This window comes from Trichosurus vulpecula, chromosome 4 (assembly GCF_011100635.1).
Source record: "Trichosurus vulpecula isolate mTriVul1 chromosome 4, mTriVul1.pri, whole genome shotgun sequence".
NCBI lineage: Eukaryota > Metazoa > Chordata > Mammalia > Diprotodontia > Phalangeridae > Trichosurus > Trichosurus vulpecula.
In genome coordinates this window covers 226,454,552-226,474,348 of record NC_050576.1, presented here as the reverse complement: position 1 = coordinate 226,474,348, position 19,797 = coordinate 226,454,552, and the positions used below count along the sequence as shown (strand labels likewise).

Sequence of the window (19,797 nt, the reverse complement as noted above, 5' to 3'; positions counted from 1 at the left end):
TAGTGGAAAAACTGTTAGAGTGAAAGGAATGTGTGGTTGGCCCTAGCCCTGGGGGTGTGGAAGTGGTACAGCTCTAGGGTTGCCTCCAGAGATCCAGCTGTGGTTGCTTCTGGCCCCAGGCCCACCCTGTGGGAGGAATTAAGTGGCAGATCAGAGCGGGAGTGCAGAGCCTGCTTGGATCTGGACTGCAGTCTGTGTTGGTGGTTCTTGGGGGAGGAGTAACACTGGTGTGGCAGAGCTTGCTGTGTAGAAGTAGCTTGGGACAAAGTACTCTCTACTCTACAAGCAGTCATACCCTGACAAAAAGCTCAAGGGTCAAGTAGTTGGCTGGGAACATGAACAGGCAGCAAAAACATACTCAGATTCAGACTCAGACTTTGGAATCTTTCTTTGGTGACAAAGAATATCAAAACATACAGCCAGAAGAAGTCAAGAAAGTCAAAGAGCCTACATCAAAAACTTCCAAGAAAAATATGAATTGGTCTCAGACCATGAAAGAGCTCAAAAAGGATTTGGAAAAGCAAATAAGAGAAATAGAGGAAAAACTGGGAAGAGAAATGAGAGTGATGCAAGAAAATCACAAAAAAACAAGCCAATGACTTGCTAAAGGAGACCCCAAAAATACTGAAAAAAATAACACCTTAAAAGATAGACTAACTCAAATGACAAAAGAGCTCCAAAAAGCCAACGAGGAGAAGAATACCTTGAAAGGTAGAATTAGCCAAATGGAAAAGGAGGTCCAAAAGACCACTGAAGAAAATACTACTTTAAAAATTAGATTGGAGCAAGTGGAAGCTAGTGACTTGATGAGAAATCAAGATATTATAAAACAGAACCAAAGGAATGAAAAAATGGAAGACAATGTGAAATATCTCATTGGAAAAACCACTGACCTGGAAAATAGATCCAGGAGAGATAATTTAAAAATTATTGGACTACCTGAAAGCCATGATCAAAAAAAGAGCCTAGATATCATCTTTCAATAAATTATCAAGGAGAACTACCCTGATATTCTAGAGCCAGAGGGGAAAATAGAAACTGAAAGGATCCACCGATCGCCTCTTGAAAAAGATCCCCAAAACAAAACTCCTAGGAATATTGTAGCCAAATTCCAGAGTTATCAGGTCAAGAAGAAAATATTGCAAGCAGCCAGAAAGAAACAATTTGAGTATTGTGGAAACATAATCAAGATAACACAAGATCTAGCACCTTCCACATTAAGGGATCAAAGGTCTTGGAATATGATATTCTGGATGTCAAAGGAGCTAGGATTACCTACCCAGCAAAACAGAGTATCATGCTCCAAGGCAAAATATTGACTTTCAATAAAATAGAAAACTTTCAAGCTTTCTCAGTGAAAAGACCAGAGCTGAATAGAAAATCTTACTTTCAAACACAAGAATCAAGAGAAGCGTGAAAAGGTAAACAAGAAAGAGAAATCATAAGGGACTTACTAATGTGGAACTGTTTTGCTTACATTCCTACATGGAAAGATGATGTGTATAATTCATGAGACCTTTCTCAGTATTAGGGTAGTTGAAGGGAATATACATTTATATAGATAGAGGGCACAGGGTAAGTTGAATATGAAAGGATGATATCTAAAAAATAAAATCAAATTAAGGGATGAGAGAGGAATATATTGAGTGAGGGAGAAAGGGAGAGATAGAATGGGGTAAATTATCTCACATAAAAGTGGTGAGAAAAAGCAGTTCACTGGAAGGGAAGAGGGGGCAGGTAAGGGGGAATGAGTGAATCTTGATCTCATTGGATTTGACCTGAGGAGGGAATAACATACACACTCAAATGGGTATCTTACCCCATATGAAAGTAGGGGGAAGCGGATAAGAAAGGGGGGATGATAGAAGGGAGGGCAGATAGGGGGAAGAAGTAATCCAAAGCAAGCACTTTTGAAAAGGGACAGGGTCAAGGGAGAAAATTGAATAAAGGGGGGACAGCATAGGATGGAGGGAAATATAGTTAGTCTTTCGCAACAGGACTATTTATGGGAGTGTTTTGCATAGTGATACGTATGTGGCCTATGTTGAATTGCTTGCCTTCTTAAGGAGAGTGAATGGGGAGGGAAGAGGGGAGAGAATTTGGAATTCAAAGTTTCAAAAGAAGATGCTCAAAAAAAGTTGTTTTTGCTTGCAACTGGGAAATCAGATATACAGGCAATGGGGCATAAAAATCTATCTTGCCCTACAAGAAAGTAAGGGGAAAAGGGATGGGAGGGAGGGGGATTGGGGTGACAGAAGGGAGGGTTGACTGGGGAATGGGGCAATCAGAATATATGCCATCTTGGAGGAGGGGGTAGGGCAGAAATGGGGAGAAAATTTGTAACTCAAAATCTTGTGTAAATCAATGCTTAAAACTAAAAAATATTAAATAATAATGTATGGAATAAAAAAAAGAAAAATTAGACTTTAATGCACTGTTGGTGGAGTTGTGAACTGATTCAACCATTCTGTAGAGCAATTTAGAACTATGCTCAAAGGGCTTTAAAACTGTGCATAGCCTTTGACCCAGCAATACCACTACTATAGTGGTATGCAATTATGACAGAATACTAATGTACTATGAGAAATAGTGAGTAGGATGCTCTCAGGAAAGTCTAGGAAAACTTGCATGGGCTGATGCAAAGTGAAATGTAGTGTGTACAAAGTAACAGAAATATTTTAAGATGATCAACTGTGAATGACTTAGTCTCAGCAATATAACGATCCAAGACAACTCTGAAGGATTTATGATGAAAAATGCTATTCATCCCTAGAAAAAGAACTGATGGTGTTTGAATACAGATTGAAGCATACTTTTTTTAAACTTTATTTTTCCTGAGGATTTTTTGTCTATGTTTTTTGTCTATGACTATTATACATTTGTTTCCCATTACTACACATTTGTAACCTATTTTGAACTGCTTTGTGTTCTCAATGAGGGGTGAGGTGTGGAGGGAGGAGAGAATTTGGACCTCAAAGTTCTAAAAACAAATGTTAAAAATTGTTTTTTCATATAACTGGGGAAAAATAAAAAAGGAAAATTTTAAAAAATAAAAGGGCATGGATACCTATGGCTGTAGCAACTACAGAGGGTGGTGCTGTTATTACAAAAAGATATTTTTGTAACCTACTTGTTAGAGAACTTACCTGTTTGGAGAGGAGCTCTTTGCAAAGCTGGTATAGGGTAATGAATTTTTTGGCCAATAGTTGTGCCTCAAGGAATCCTTCAGCTACTAGCATGATTTCACATATCATCTCAAAATCTGGTACCACCATAGCACAAGGCCTGAGCATAGAGAGGGAATGAGACAGTTTTAGAGTTAAAGACAAGCCAAAATGTCTTAAATGGTAATGGGAGGAATTGAAATCAGATATAAAGAAGAATTTTGTGATAAAGCAGGGTGCAGCAACTGGGTTTGTTCATTGAGTGAAAGAACAGTATCTCTTTCTCTGTGAATATTTGAAAATAGAAGATTCTTTCCATATCCTTCTTATTTTCTAGTCATAATTGTCTAGGCTGATTTGCTGAAACAAGGTATTTCCGAACCTTTCATTTTCTGAATTCCTTATGCATGGTAACCACCATCTGACTGATACTCAAGAACGATTCACTTTTTGACCTTTATACAAAGGGAAATGACTAGAAATTAGTTGGCCATGTCCGCTACTAACTCCATAAAAGTATTCGTGTTCCTCTGTCTCTGCCTACAAAGAATTTAAAGTCTAATTGAAGCTGGTTTTGAAAATCATGCTTTTAATGAATATAATTGCATTTTATTATGTCTGGTTCTATATAGCAAAGTTGTTACATGGTGGAATTCTGAAATATTAGATAGTATCCCTCTCATCATTTCTCATCTTTGCAAGTCCATGCCATCTCTCTGTCCATCTTCTCTAATCCACCACCAGTGTTATATAGAGCACACAAAGTTTCGTTTACACTTTTCTAGAGAAAGCTTTGATAGTGGTTAATAGATTGATAAGCAATTTCTATCTGCAGGCCACAGGAAACAGAGATAAGGACATGTTGTTATGTGCTGACATTTTAGGCTGCCCTGCCAGAGATGGCTTTGTGTGGCAGGCTGGGAGGTGGAGATGAATACCAGCATCTATCCATCGATCCTTCATCTAGTCTAGCCCATGAACATTTGAAATACCATTAAGCCAAAGATCTAACCTTTTTCTCCTTTCACATTCCAGCTGAACACCAAAAGAAGGACATGATTAGTGGCTGTGGCTCCACAATGGACCATGTCAGGATATGCTACTGACTGGTTGCTCATGAATAAATTGCTAGGTACCCCTGACCTAATCTAATCTCCTTATTTTATAAAAGAAAGAGTGTCACAAAAGTGAAATGATATTCAAATCCCCACAACTAGTTAGTGGCAGAATGGGGACTACACACCAGACCTTCAGATTCTCAGTACAGTGCTTTTAATATACTTATTAATATGCTTATTATAGAGACACAGTGCTCAGATGTAGAGAAAGGCCTGACCCCAGAGCCAGGAAGACTTGACACAGTGATTATGTGACTACCAACAACTCATCAAACCTAATGTTTTAGGCAGCTCTCTAAGTTGATGAACTTAGACAATCACTGATGAACTCAGAACTTATTTTATCTCTAAACTTCTACTTAGTCTTTCTTATTTCTGTTTTTGCTCTGCTGAGCCTTCAAGAAACCAGATACTTCCATACTATGATGAAGCACTGGACGATTGTTTAACAGTGAGTGCTAGGTCTTATTTCTTTGCAGTGTTAGAGGGACCCTATTCAATTATTCATTCATTCACTAAAAAAATATTTACTAAGTGCTCAATTATACCAGTTCCTTTGCCTGATACTCAAGGCTCTCCATAACCTAGCTCCAGCCAACCATTCCAGCCTTATTTCACACTACTGCACTTTGGATACTCCATAATCTAAAATAAAACAACAACAAAAAGTAGGCTGCTTGCAACTGCTCAATTGTGTTCTCCCTTTACCACTTCTGTGATTTTGCGTACATTGTTCTCCATTCCTGGAACAAATTTGTGCTCTTCCTCTTTTTCTAACTGTTGACATCCTCCCACTTTTTAGTACTCAACTGAGATGCTACTTCCTCCATATACCTTCACTGATTTCTACTGTTAAAAGTAATCTCGCTATATTAAAATCTCTCAGGATTTTGAATTTTGAATTTCATTTTACAGCTTTTATCATTTTAAAATTATATTAAAGTTATTTAATCTCCTTCAATTCTTCCTTTCTAAAGCTCCTGTGCCTAACATAGGGTAAGGACTGGGGTGCTGTGTAAAAGGTGGGAGAATGTGATATAGTTCCTGCATTCCAGGAGTTTAACTTATAGGAATTAAGGTATAAGATATAAGTATAATACATAAGTGCAAATAACTACAAAACAGCATAGAATACAACAGTGGAAATTGTTATGATATTTAAAAGGGATAAAAGATATCTTCTTATTGGAATAATCTGTGAAGACTTCATGAAGCAGGCTGTGAACGATTGTCAGGAATTGAATCTGTGGAACCAGTGGTAAGAAAGAACATTCTAGATAGTGGGCTCAATATAAGCAAAGATGTGAGATGAGAAAATAGGTTGTTGCAAAGGTAAAACAAAGTAGAATTTTTTGCTGGATTGAGTTCTAGCCAATCAGAGACTTGAATGTGGGCTCTAACCAGTTAGACACGTGTATTGATTTCTAGACAATCAGACATGTGGAGTGAGTTTCAGTCAATCAGAGGCTGACTAGAACTGCATATAATGAGAGCAGGTGTTGAGAGAAAGCAGACATTGAGAGAGCCAGCATCAAGAGAGTGAGCCAGCTGTTGGGCAGGAGCAGGAGGAACTTGGAGTGGAGCAGTCCCTGTGAGCTGAGACATGGAGCGGGAATGGAGAGCTGCCTACATGTGAATCCAGATGAGAGTTGAGAGTGGTCAGCCTACAGAGGAATAGCCATGGGACTTGGAAGTCAACCTCGAGTCAAGATTAAAGAGGACTTTATTTGTATGCTTGGTATTGATTAAGAAGATTGTTCTTACTGTGACCTAGGGTTGGATGGTGTGGTATTTCTGCTACCCCTTAAGGATGTGTTGTGCTAGGGAAGATCGTAGCCTGGGATCCCTTGACTTTGCAAACAAGTATTTTGGGGAATGCTACTGAATGCAATGATATATGTTATGCATCATATGATATACTGAATGTTATGATATATACATACATATATAACATGTGTGTGTGTATATATATATATATATATATATATATATTAGATGATGTGTTTGCTTCAGGATGTTGTTATGAATGTTATGCTTTACTTATTGAACAATGCTTTAGTTTATTGCTGAATAAATAGAGAGTTCATTATACTATGCGATCAGACCCTTGAAATTATTCACAGCAGCAGTCCTCAAGTGTGCTGCTGTGATTGGTGTTACAGTTGTATTCAGGGAAGGACAAATGATATAATATAAATGGAACAAAAGGTACTGAAGAAGAATAGTTGGAAATATGGCTGAAAAGGTCAGCTAGAACTACACTGCAGTGGATCTTGTATATCAGGGTAAGTAGTGCAATGTTTGAGGCAATTGAGAAACCATTGAACACGTTAAGTAGAGGCTGAAAAGATGAATATAATCATAATAGTGCATCACACATACTTCTCAAAGATATCCAGAACTTACATTCACTATAAAATGTAATTGTCCCCTCAAAAATTATGAATTGTACCTGAAGAGAGCCTTGAGGTTCTCTGGAAGCTCTGTACGGCCAGCATAGCCTGGGTTCATAGTGATGAAGATTCCCACTGAGGGATTCAGTTTAATCTCCTCCCCAAGGAAGTTGAAATACAGTTTCTTATCCCGGATTGCATCTTGGATACTTTTCACCTGGTGAAAAAATCAACACTTTATAATCAATGCAATGGATTACTGTAGTTGGGATGGATCAGATAACCACTCTGTCAGCAGAAGTTGGCCCTTCCTGTACACAGTAGGATTAGTTCTTCTCAGACTTCAGAACTTGATTGGCACAGAATGCTGGGCCCCTAACACCTTCAGTGCATACACACACACACACACACACACACACACACACACACATGCATGTATGCATGCATATATACACACACACATATATGTGTATATATATATATGTATGTATATATATATATATATATGTATATATGGTTTAAATCTCAGTGGTGTTATTTATTACCTAGATGACCTGGGGCAGGTTACTTAATCTCTCTCGGTCTCAGTTTTGTCACCTCTAAAATGAGGGAGTTGAACCAGGTAACATCTAAGCCCTCTTCTAGCTCTAAATCAGTGGTTCTGTATGTGATAAATGTAGTGTGACTACTCATTCCATTTGGGTAGACCGTATCTGCTTCTTTCTAAATCCTGGGTTAATTCTATGTGGTTACCACCCAACTACCTTTCTTCCTTCCCTCCCTCTCTCCTTCCCTCCTTCCTTCCTTCCCTGGAAATATACCAGCCACTCAAAAGTCTGATTCTAATACCAACCTACACAGAAACTCTGTTTTTCTGACCTCAACCAGCATTCACCTCTCTTTAGACAGCCTAAGGGCCTTTGTGCTCCCAGGAGCTCAACATATTAGTGTCAAACTTGGTGTGGTGACCCAATCAGCTTCAGTCCTACTTCAGTATAGAATTCATGCACTCAAGCAATCTACTCACCTCCCTAGCAAGGGGGAATGCAGGTATGTGCCACCTTGTAGGCTGCCAGTCAATTTCCTGCTTTTTTATTTAGGCTCCCAACCATAAAATATGTATAGCACTTGTCTTGTTAGGAAGTATATTTAATTAAAGTTTACAAATTGCTTTCACACTGAGAGTTAATGCAAATGTCAACCACCCTTTCTGATGTGCAGGCTGACTCAGCATTCCATTCTGCTATAAAGGATCTGCAAAACAAAGCAGTCAGCAAAAATATACCTGTTGAGGAGTTAAGATATCTGTATTTCTGTGCAAAATTCTGTAGGAGATGCTTTATGAAGAGTCAGAACAAGTTTGAAAGTGCAGTTAACTCATAAGTATTAGCACTTAATAGAGGTGTACATAATTACAGATTACATAAAACAACAGATTATTTGCTTAAGTTTTCTCCATAGCTCCAAGAGCATCTGGGTCCAAAGATTAAATAAATGATTCAATTGCATGCGAGCTAGGGAGCTGGGTAAAAGTACTAAATGCTGTCTTGTTAAGGGTCTTGTTGAGACCATGTGGTTTGGTTACACAAGAGGTAACCTGTGAAGCTATCCAGGTATAGGGGAGGACACTGCCAGGTACAACTTGGTATTTAAGACTTATAGATATTCTCCTGATTCCTTAGAGGGTGTAATTTTTGGAAATTTTGAAACCTTTGAGAAAGAGACAGAAGCATTGTTTTTAAAATTTGTGAAGATGTTATCATGGGTGGGGGAAGAAAAAAAAGAAATTTACGACAGCTTTATCATATATTTAAAAGGAAGAGCAAGTTGCACATAATAGATTTGTAGTTTCATGTAATATCTCTCAGGGGTGGCTAGTTGGCACAGTGGATAGAGTGCTGAGTGTAGAGTCAGGAAGATCTGAGTTCAAAGATACTTACTAGCAAGTCATTTAACCCTGGAGGTTGGACTAGAGTGGGGAGAGACTCAAGGCAAGCTGACCCACTAGCAGGCTATTGCAATAATCAAAGAATAAAGTGATGAGGGCCTGTCCTAGAGTGGTGGCACTGTCAGAGGAAACGGGTGTATTTGAGAGATGTTGAGCAGTCACTTCAGTTGTGTCCGACTCCTTGTGGCCCCCTTTAGTTTTTTCTTGGCAAAAATAACTGGAGTGGTTTGCCATTTCCTTCCCCTTTTCCTTCACTTTACAGATGAAGAAACTGAGGCAAACAGGGTTAAGTGACTTGCCCAGGGTTACATATAGAATGTTTGAGGCTGAATTTGAAATCAGGTCTTCCTGACTCAAGGTCCAGTGCTCTATATACCACATCATTTAGCCGCCAATTGACTTTTTTTATGTTCCACCTAAAATCTTGCCTTCTGTAGGAAACCTTCCCTCACCCTTCAATTGCAGTGCTTTTTCTCTTTTATTTTCTATTTATTTTATATGTAGGTTACTTTGTATATATTTGTCTGCATGTTGTATCCTCCTTTAGACTGTAAGTTAGTTGAGAGTACGGACTATCTTTTGCTTCTTTTTTATCCCCAGGATTTAGTAAAGTGTCTGGCACATAGTAGGTACTCCAAGTGTTCCTATATCTGACCTTTTGACTTTCTTTCTTTCTCATGCCTCAAATCCAGTCAGTTCTCTTATTTATTATACTTCTTATTTATTACAGTTTTGTTTATTAGACTTCCAAAACATCTCCTTCACATCTGTCCCCTTTTCACTACTCCAGCTACCATCCTAGTTCAGGTCCTTTTCACCTTTATCTTAGACTATTACAATAGTCTGCTAACTAGTAACCCTGTCTTTAGGCTCTCTACTTTCTATTCCACCATATAAATCATAAAATAATCTCTCTAATTCACAGTGTGATGATATAATTTCCCTGCTCAAATATCATCAGAGGCTTCCCATTGTCTATAGGTACAAAGCTAACTCCTTAGGCCAGCATTCACAATCTTGTTCTAACATGCTTTTTATCATTATTTCACATTACTTTCCTTCATGCACTCTATTCTAGCAAAACATGACTTTCCCCACATCCATGAATTCACCGGATATGTACTTTCTTTACACCCCACCTTTTAGAATACTTTGATTCAAAACTCTGTTCGGATACTCAGCCTTCTCAAATACCTCCATATGCATGAGTTTTCTCCTCAAATTTTCTTGGAGCATTTTTTCTAGAGTTCTCCTTTTTTCCCATCATATTTTAAAGGGGGAAAGTTATATAGACCAGAGGGAAAGAAAAAGAGAAGAGGAAGAAAAAGGAAAAGAAGATGATGCTGATTTAACATTTAGCAGCTGATAAAGTTTTTAAACAAATATGTAAGGCTGGTGTACAGGATGAATCACTAAATCCAATTTTTTTTCTTAGATGGCTATAATATTTTAAGTGAAAATGACTCAGATACTGTCTGTGCCCAATAGTTAGAATAGTTTTCAAAGGTTAAGTCTTAGCTGTGTTCTCCATACTAAAGCATGAAACTATTGGGGGATTCCAACATAAACTTTTGTTTCATTAAAAAAAAAGGAAAGGATCTTTCCCCTCCTCCCCCCCAATTTATTACATATACTGGATTGTACAGTTTCAAATAATACAAATAATCAAGTTTATATTCACCACTGGTAAAAGGAAGCAAAATTCCAAAAGATGCAGAAAAAGTATATTTTTCTACCAGCATCCATCTATCTTTCCACTTGGGTTTTATGGAATAGTGTTGGGACATCCACTTATAACAATTGTTAAAAACCCAGTTAAAATCAAGGAAAAGTGCCCAAGCTGAGGAGACACAATGACAGGCCAAGACTAGATTAGTCAGGCTGGGATACAAATCCTAGCAGGACACAAACTGTACCTGACTGGTGTTCCTCTCTGATCCCTGCTTTATCAGGCCTGTCTCTTCAATACCAATCCCTCCACACACAGGTCAGGGTCCACCTTCTGCTTGACTGCCCTTATTCCACAATGATTTTTTCCATCTTCAAATTTCTATAACAGGTAAGAGTCTTTCTGTCAGACAATTTCTGTATCACATATTTGACTGCTATTGCCTTTCTCTGTTATCTAGTTGCTTCATTATGTACCCCTGATCTTTTCAAGTGACTGTAGCATGGAATTAGGAGTCCCGGGTTCATATTTTGGCATCATACTTATTAGCTGTGTTACAATGAGCAAGAATCCTAATATCTTTGAGCTGCAGTTTCCTTCTCTGTAAAACTACCTATACCTCATAGGGCTGCTATAAAGCACAAGTGCTACATAAATGTGAGTTATTATTGTTATCTTCTAAGTGTCAAAGTATATCTGGGTTATTATAAGGAAAGTGTTTTATAAAAGGGGAAGCACCACATAAATATGAGTTATAATTATTTTTATTATCTTCTATGGGAGGGGCTATGTCTTCTACTTTTATATTCTATATAATGCCTTGGACAGTTTTTGATATACCAAATATTAATAAAGGTTTGTTTATTTTAGTTGGATTGAAGTGAGAATGAGTGTCCACTGCTTAGCCAGACACAGAGCTAAGAGACCTTGTTGGCAAGTGTCATTGACGCAAATTGAGTACTCTTCAAGGCAAGAAAAGAAGTTAGGAAAGAAAGAAGGAAGTACATAGCTGAAGAGGGCTTGCAAGAAATAAAAGAATATGAATCCATTGCCTCCTCTTCCTCTTCCCTCACTCGGACATTTTACAACCTAGACTGATTCTTATTACTCAACCAAAACTCCTCTTTCCAAAGTTAGCAGTGATCTCTTAATTGCAAAATATGGTGGTCTTTTTTCAGTTGTCATCCTTTTTGATCTCTTTGCAGCACTTGCAACTATTTATTATTCACTCACTCCTCCTAGACATTCTCTCCTCTCTGTGTTTCAGTGGCATTGAGCCCCCTGCTTCTCTTTCTATCTGTCTGGTTGCTTTTTGTCAGTCTCTTATGCCGAATCATCATCCATGTCCCACTCTCAAAGTGTAACTCAGAAGTCTGTCCTGGATCTTCTTCTCTGCCCCTCCCTTTACTCTCTCTTTTGCTTATCTCATTAGCTTTCATGGGTTCAATTTCCATTTTTATGCAAATGATGTTTAGATCTACATATCCAGCTATAGGCTCTCTCCTGAGCTCTGTACTACCAATTACCGACTGGACATTTTTAACTGGAAGCCTTGTGTTGCTCAGAAAACTCCTGTGCCTCTGGGATAAAATGCAAACTTTTTTTTGTCCTTCCTTTTTGTCATTCAGTTACAAAATTTATCACAAAATACTTCCTCTCATATACTCCATGTTTTAGCCAACCTATCCTACAATACTTGCTATTTCTCACGTACAAAATTTTATGTGGTGCAGTGAATAGAACAATGGACATAAAGTCAGAAAGTCCTGAGTTTAAATCCTGCCTCTGACACTTGCTAGCTGTGTGACCCTGGGCATGTCACTTACTCTCTCTGCCTCAGTTTCCTCATCTGTAAAATGGAGATAATAAAAGCATTTACCTCCCCAGGTTGTTGTGAAGATAAAAATAATATAATATTTGTAAAGTAACTTATAGAACACTATATGAATGCTAGTTACTGTTATTATTATTCTCTGTATCTTTGCATGGGTTGTCTCCCATACCTAAAATGTACTCCCTTCTCGTCTCCACCTTTTAGAATCTTTTGCTTCCTTCAAAGTTCAGTGAGTTCAATTTCTGAGCACACAAACTATACAGAATGTAGTATAGTATTAGGCACTCGAGCTTCTAAGCTCAAAAAGCTCTTAGTCTAAATGGAATATGTATTTATAAAGATGCTTAGGCCAGCACAGGTGGTCCCATTTCCTACAAGAATCCTTTCATATGATTTTCCCAGCTGTTACTGCTTGTCTCCATAACCTTTTCTTGTATTTATCTTGCATATATGTTGTATTTACTTATTTTCCCCAAGAGTATACTCAATGAGAGCAAGTTATTTTATTTTGTCTTTGTATCCACAGTAAGTTGCACATAGCAGGAAATTAATAAATGCTTGTTAATTGAATACAGAATTGAGGAATTTATTTAATGCAGTATATTTTCAACAGGTGAAAAGGGAAAAAACTACATATGAGAGATTAGTCATATTTCTATTATAATTATTTGTGTATGGGTTATAATCTACTAGACTGTGAGCTCCTTAAGGAGGAGGACTATGATTTAGTTAATCTTTGTAACTCCTTTACCCCCAAGCATAATCTTCTGCACACAGAATGTGCTTAATAAATGCTTTTTGAAGTTAAAGTTAGGAAATCTAAGCTTAAATTCTGGCTCTAATTCTTATTAGTGGTGTGATCTTTACTAGCTATGTGACTGTTGGGAAGTTAACAAACCTCTGTGTACTACAATTTTCTCACCTCTAAAAAGGGGATTATAATTCCTCCATTATATACCTTATTGGTTTGTCATGAAGAAAATGGATCTTAAACTGTAAAGTGCTATATAGGCGCCAAACAAATGAATTATAATAAGGAAAGATGAGGAGACAGGACATGCTTCACATACGCTTCATCCTGTATCACCTCTTACCTAGACACTTGCAATGGCTGCCTAATTGTTCCCTAGCCAATCTTCCACTTAGCTTCCAGATTGATATTCCTAAAGTACAGGTCTGAGCATGTCACCTTGCTCAAGAAGCTTCAGTGGCTCCCAATATTTTCTGGGATAAAATACAGACATTAAACGTTTGATATTCAAAGCCTTCATCATCTAAATCTAGTCTGTCTTTCAAGTTTAATTTCATATGACTTCCTTTTCTTCACTCTATTTCATCCAAATGGACCTACTTGCTATTCTTCCTACAATACATTTCATCTTCTATCTTTTTAACTTTACACAAGCTGCTCCCTCATGCTCTGCCTTCTCATTTCTGCTTCTAGAATTTTCCAGCTACCTCCTTTGGGAAATCTTTCCTCATGCTCTAAGTTCTAAGCTCTATCTCTTCTATGTATTTACTTATCTTTATACAAATCATATACTCCCACTAGCATATAAGTTCCTTGAAGCCAGGGACTATTTCATTTTTGTATCTACCGGCATGGTCCAGTATGGTCCAGTGCACATAATAGGCACTTAACAAATACTTGTCCAACTGAATTGAATTGAAGGGTAATATGGCTGTCAAGATAAAGAAGTGACATGAAACTGAAGTCTGTATTGGGGAAAGGCTAAAGATTTTGGCACAAAGAAAGAGACTTCCCAGTTTCTGACTTCATACCTGTACTGCCACCACAGAAAGAACCTCCACAGAAATTCTGTTAAATTCATCAAAACAGCCCCAGGCACCAGTCTGAGAAAGGCCTTTGTAGATATTGCCACAAGACTGCAATGAAATGTAGAAAGATTAAATTACCAACTGAATTATTTGTTTTAATAAATAGATAATTCCTATTACCCATGAACACTATTGTTATTATGCAAACTGTTGGTCAAGAACATGTAATGAAATTTCAAGTGCATTGCATTTTTAATGGTTATGGAATGGCAACACATAAGTCACAGGATCAAACAAAAACTTTTCTTCAAATCCCATTAAAATATCACCAGTACAGAATTATTGTTGGTCTTGTAGCTTCAGAAATTCCCAAAATAAGCAAAAGATGATTCCTCTGTGGCTGAGACAAAATTTCTTCAAACAGACCTCATGTCACAGTCTGAGGAAAAAGTGTGACTGCATTTTTAAACATATGTACAGCCTCTGTGTTTCCTTTAGAGAAGTGAGGGGGTGGAGACAATATGAAACAGGTGTAAACAGAGAATGTAAAGAGTGATAGAAAGAAATTAATTCTCCTCTATGGACTTAAGTTTCCTCATTGATAAAACTGGAGAATTAGTCCAGAGGAGCTATGAGGTCCCTTCCAGCTCTAGTAGTTTTACAATTTGATTCTAAGTTTGTCTAAGTTCTAAACAAGATCATAGATTTAGAGATGCAAAGAGCTTTGAGGCCATCTAGCCTAAGCCTGTCATTTTACATAGGAAGTAGCTGAAGCTCAGGGAAGGTAAGTGAGGCAAAGGTCACAACAATAGCAAGTATCAGAAGTAGAGGCAGAACCCAGGTTCTTTCTCTCCAGAGGAACGGTACACTGGACATAGGGATAGGTTACTAGTAGTTATTCTCATGATCATCCACTGGTTGCTTCAAGGACCAGACTGTAAAAATCTGTGAATGGTAGAAGGGACATTATTAACTTATCTCATTATTATTAATCCAGCATCTGCTAGGTATTGAAAGTATTCTCCTGGGCACTAAATCAGATGCAGTGGGGATAAAATACATACATAGTACAGAGTTGAGAAATAATCCAAGATTTAACTGGCCAAATGACTGATATGGTAATGGTGTTACAGGAATGTAGAGAAGGGAAGGATAGCTGTGGGACAGAGGAGGAGTCAACCTTAATGGAAAAAGTGAGTCGCTAAGCTAGACTAAAAAGGAGAAGTAGAATTTAGGTAAGCTGACAGACTGGGGAAGGATATTTTGGAGGGCAGGGGAAACATGAGCAAAGGCTTGGACTAAAAACCACTATGTTAGGGGACAGTGAGGAGACCAGGATGTATGCTGTGGTGTATTGGGAACTAAATGGAGAGGTAGAATGGACTGTGGAACAGCTTGAATGACACCTGGGAAGCTGGTCATACCTCTATCAACAATGGGGAGCCATGGGTCTTTGAGGGTATCACATGATGATTCAGTATTATATTAAAATTAGTCTGATGTGATATGTATAATAAATGGGGGTAGGTGGGGGTAGAGGTTGGAAAGAGGCAAACCAGTGAAAAAAATTGTTGTAGTGTAGACAGAGTAGCCCCTTCTTTCCCATCCCAATGTCATAGCTTTAGTTTGGGATCCAAATTCAACCTCCTAACTGGGTTGTCTTACCTCCATTCTTTTCCCCCCTCTAATACAACCTATCTACCCACCACTAGACCAATTAAAAAAAATGCTGCCTTCAGTGTCTCCCCACCCCTTTTTCTAATATAACCTATTGTCAAACTAATCTTACTTAGGATTAATTTTAATAACACCACTGCCCTTTCTAAAAACTGTTAATGGTTTTCTTGATAAGTATAAGCATCAACAAAGGTTCAGAAAGAATGCTTTTTTGTGAAGAGTAAGGAGACCAGCTGGGTCAGAGCATATCGGATGTTAATCTACAACAAAGCTACTGACCAGTTCTCATCTTCCCCACTCCCTTTACTCTGCCTAGAGCATGCTCTCAGCCTCATGCTGCTTTCTGTCAAAATCCTACTCATCCTACATGGTTCAGACTATATTTTACCAAATAGATGTAGCCTTTCCTAACCTCATCCACACAGGAAGTGAGCTCTCCTGCCTCCACATTCCCACAGCACCCTGTCTCTGTCTTTATTACTTTAGCTTGCATCATCACAATATTTGTGTATGTCATATTCCCTATTAGACCATAAAACTTTTCAAGGGCACAGACTTATAAAATCTAGAAAAATTCTCACACTTAACATTTAATAAATATTGTTGAACAAACTAATACATACATTTCTTTTGAAGTCTACCTTCTTTCAGACTGTGGCAATGGAGGAAAAAACAAACTCTTTTTACTATGTTAATCAATAAAAGTCGCCAGATTAGGATGCTATTTAATGGAATAGGATAGACATTTTTAGTCTAAATTTTCAGTTCAAATTAATCTCTATGGAAGACAATGCCAGGAATACCAAATATTCTTTACTAAAGGTCACTGGATAATCCAACCCTCTCCACTATCTAAAAGGTCAGTCCTTTAAAGATGATGTTATATTAAGAGATGCAGTGCTTTCAATATAACAAAACTGTCAATAGAACTTACTCTGGATTTAATTTTATTATTTTATGATATTTTATGATAATCATGATAGATTACATATAACAGAAATATATTAATCTTTGAAAATTCATTATTTCCCCCTTTCACTAAGTTTTTATAACAGCATAAATAAAATTCCTAGAAAACAGTCAAAATACACAGCCTCTGTCTTTTTCTTTTTTTATTTGAGTGACCCAGGCCTTTTTCTTGTCCACTGTGATCATCATACTCTGTTGCAGAACCAAACAATTTTATGCTTTATGGGAGGGTCAGTGATATGATTATCATAACGTATCTATGAAATGAGTTTTAAACTGTATTTTCACATTGGCCTATTAAAGGCCAATTAAGGATTAGTTTGGGGCATTCTAGAACACAGAATCTTGGAAAGTGAATGATTTTAGAGATGATACAGATGATATAGTCAAACTCTGTTATATTATAGATGAGGAAACTGAATGTGATGGCGGTCCTATAACTTGCCCATAGTTAGTGGCAGAGACAGGACTAAAATCAAGTGTCCTCATCCTAAGTCCAATACTCTTTTTACCATTACATACAACCTTCTCATATTACAGAAGATTAGATAGGAGATTTTTTTTAAGCTTGATACTTTGAAAGGCCTATAAGAAGTTTCTCTAAGAAGTAGGGATGAAATGACATGCTAGCTCCCTGCCCCCAACCAAGGGACTACGTGTATAATGTAGGGGGAGGAGAAAACATCTAATTATCCATTGGTGCTTCAGTCAGTTTTCCTCCTAATAGGAAAATAAGACCATGTACCTTGTAGTCCATTTGCTCAGAGCAGTTAAACACATATACCATGATACCCAATGCTCGACCCAGGTCCTTGGTAGTCTCAGTTTTGCCAGTGCCTGCAGGTCCTGCTGGGGCCCCACTCATGGTAAGGTGCAGAGACTGTGTAAGTGTAATATAGCATCTGCCAAGAAACAAGGAAGATCAGAGTCAGAAGGAATATGAGGTGAAGGGAAGGGGATCAGCGTGGAAAATCAGAGGAGCTTTGCTGACACTGCTGTGTCCTGGGGACACAGTTTACATGCTGTTAACAAAGAGGGAATTTCAGTGATCCTGGAAGATTTCTCTGTAAACCAAAACATCAACTTTGGAAAGTGTAATGGCATTTGCTTGTCCTCCCATGACTTGTTTTAAATGATTAGTGATGGAAAAGACTAGGTACTAAACCTGATTCTCATCTTTTAAAAGTAGGATTTTTATTTACCCTTGGCCCAAGCTAAAAATGGACTTACCAAATCAATAGTAAAATATTCTTATGGTATAAATGAAACTGGTTGATTTTATTACTTTGAAAACAAAAGCAATTGTGGCAAAAATAATATGCTTAAAAAAGAAAGAACATTCTATTCAGACACCAGACAAAACCTAAGTATAGATAAACTTCATTTTGTACAGGTTAGATTCATAAACACAGAACTGGGTGGACTTTGGAAGTCATCTTGTGTAACCTTGCACCCAAGAAGGAATCCCATGAGACAGTCATCTAGCACATATAGTGATAGGAAGCTCCTGTACAACACAGCCCATTTCATTGACAATGTTAATTATTAGAAAGTTTTTTTCCTACATAAAACTCTTCATTCCATAGCTGACTTTCACCCCTTCAAAGGCCTGTCCAGCATTAGGCTAGGGATTAGAGAAAAACTGTGACAGAAAAGTTATGTAACACAGTGAGAGGAGGGAGTTATTGCATGCAGCAAATTAAAGGTTTCAAGGTTTCAAGGCTGAAAATATAATCACAAGCAAACCTGTGTAGTTTGTGTAATTTGTGGCTCTATTTCTGGAAGAGGATATTAAGAATATAAGCTGTATGACTGATGATTTCACCTGGTAGTCAAAGGTCACCCAACCGGAGAGTTTCTATAGTGGCAGAAATATTTTTCTGTACATAACTCTCCTGCTAGGATCAAGTATGATCAAGGTTGAGAATGTGAAGAAAAAAAACCTACTTAAAAAGGTGTCAGTCTTGGCAGTAATTGAGAACCAGCACATCTCTTGATTTAGCCAGAGGAAGTCTATTGTCTAGCTATGGGTTCAGCTGAGAATGCTCTGACATGCATCAAGTAACAGTATTAGCTAGAGTTTATTGTCAAGATCTTCAATAAAGTGATGAAATTTTGCCAAGGAATCCTGGTGTGCATGAACACATAGGTTAGCAGACTGATGGAAAGGCATTCCATGTCAAATGGTTAGGAGACTGGGCAATTCATCTGTCCAGAAAGTAGTCTTGGAAAATAGCTGAAGTCACTTCCAGATCAAGTGACTAACAAAATGTAGGACTGGACATTCTCTCTGATCCTTACAGCCACTCAAACCTCTCTAAAGCAGAAATTATGCATAAGAGTTAAAGTAGTTTCAGCTGCCCCAGAGTCTAGGACACCAAGAATCCATAATAGGTAAAAATTCAATGAACTAACAACAGAGAAGGCTGATGATTCCTAACCTCTAAAACACTCATTCAGCACACCCTCTCTTGATGCCCACCACACTCTTGCAGCAGGGTTACACAAGCTAACTCATGAGTTTATGACAGTACAAACCTTTACACCTTCCCTTTCACCCCTGTGCTCCTGGTACCATGAAAATAGCAGTGTGTTAGTGTTAATGCCACAACAGAGTTAACCTGAGAACTAAGAAATAGCAAGAAATGGGGCAGGATATATGTGTGTGGCACTTCACTAAACCTGAGAAGAGAAGCCCAGTATCCAGATGGAGGCAGTTCTCTCTCCACAGAAATCATCTGAGGCAGAGACTAAGGCCAGTAAATTATGAATTGCCCAGCATGGGATGATGTAAAGACAGCTTTTAGGTCTATCCCTCAGAGGAAATTCACCCAAAGGGGAAAGAGTCAGAAAGTGAGCAATAGAAGAGTGTAAAAAGATTGAAATTAATAAAGAAAACTCAATTAAATATTTTGACCATTATAAATTGACAGGAAAGATATTAAAAACAGGAAGGAATATGTTCTACATATTAGGTAAAAGACTCCAGACATCTGTAGGAAAATGAATGACAATGAAAAAATCTACCGATCCCCTCCAGAAAAACAAAAACAAAACAAAAACTGTTTCAAATCCCCAGGTACATAGTGGTTACATTTAATAATATGATTGATAAGCAATAAATTCTGTAAGCAACCAGGAGAAAGAATTTTAAATATAAAGAAAAGGAAACTGGAATAAAAATAATTTTGTACTCCCCAGAAACTGCAAAACTAAAAGTGACAAAAAGAATAATCAGAATATATT

At 37.7% G+C, this 19,797-nt stretch overlaps 1 protein-coding gene across 1 annotated transcript in view; it reads right to left on the bottom strand.

Moving 5' to 3' along the window:
- The window catches only part of DNAH9 (dynein axonemal heavy chain 9), a 529,624-nt gene that overhangs the window by 285,430 nt on the left and 224,397 nt on the right, over window positions 1–19,797 (bottom strand). Inside the window, exons 27-30 of the mRNA XM_036755666.1 lie at window positions 17,297–17,453; window positions 13,909–14,013; window positions 6,735–6,892; window positions 3,147–3,285 (exon numbers count right to left, since the gene is read on the bottom strand). Of these exons, the coding sequence (XP_036611561.1) occupies window positions 3,147–3,285; window positions 6,735–6,892; window positions 13,909–14,013; window positions 17,297–17,453 (559 nt within the window). The remainder of the gene's footprint in view (window positions 1–3,146; window positions 3,286–6,734; window positions 6,893–13,908; window positions 14,014–17,296; window positions 17,454–19,797) is intronic.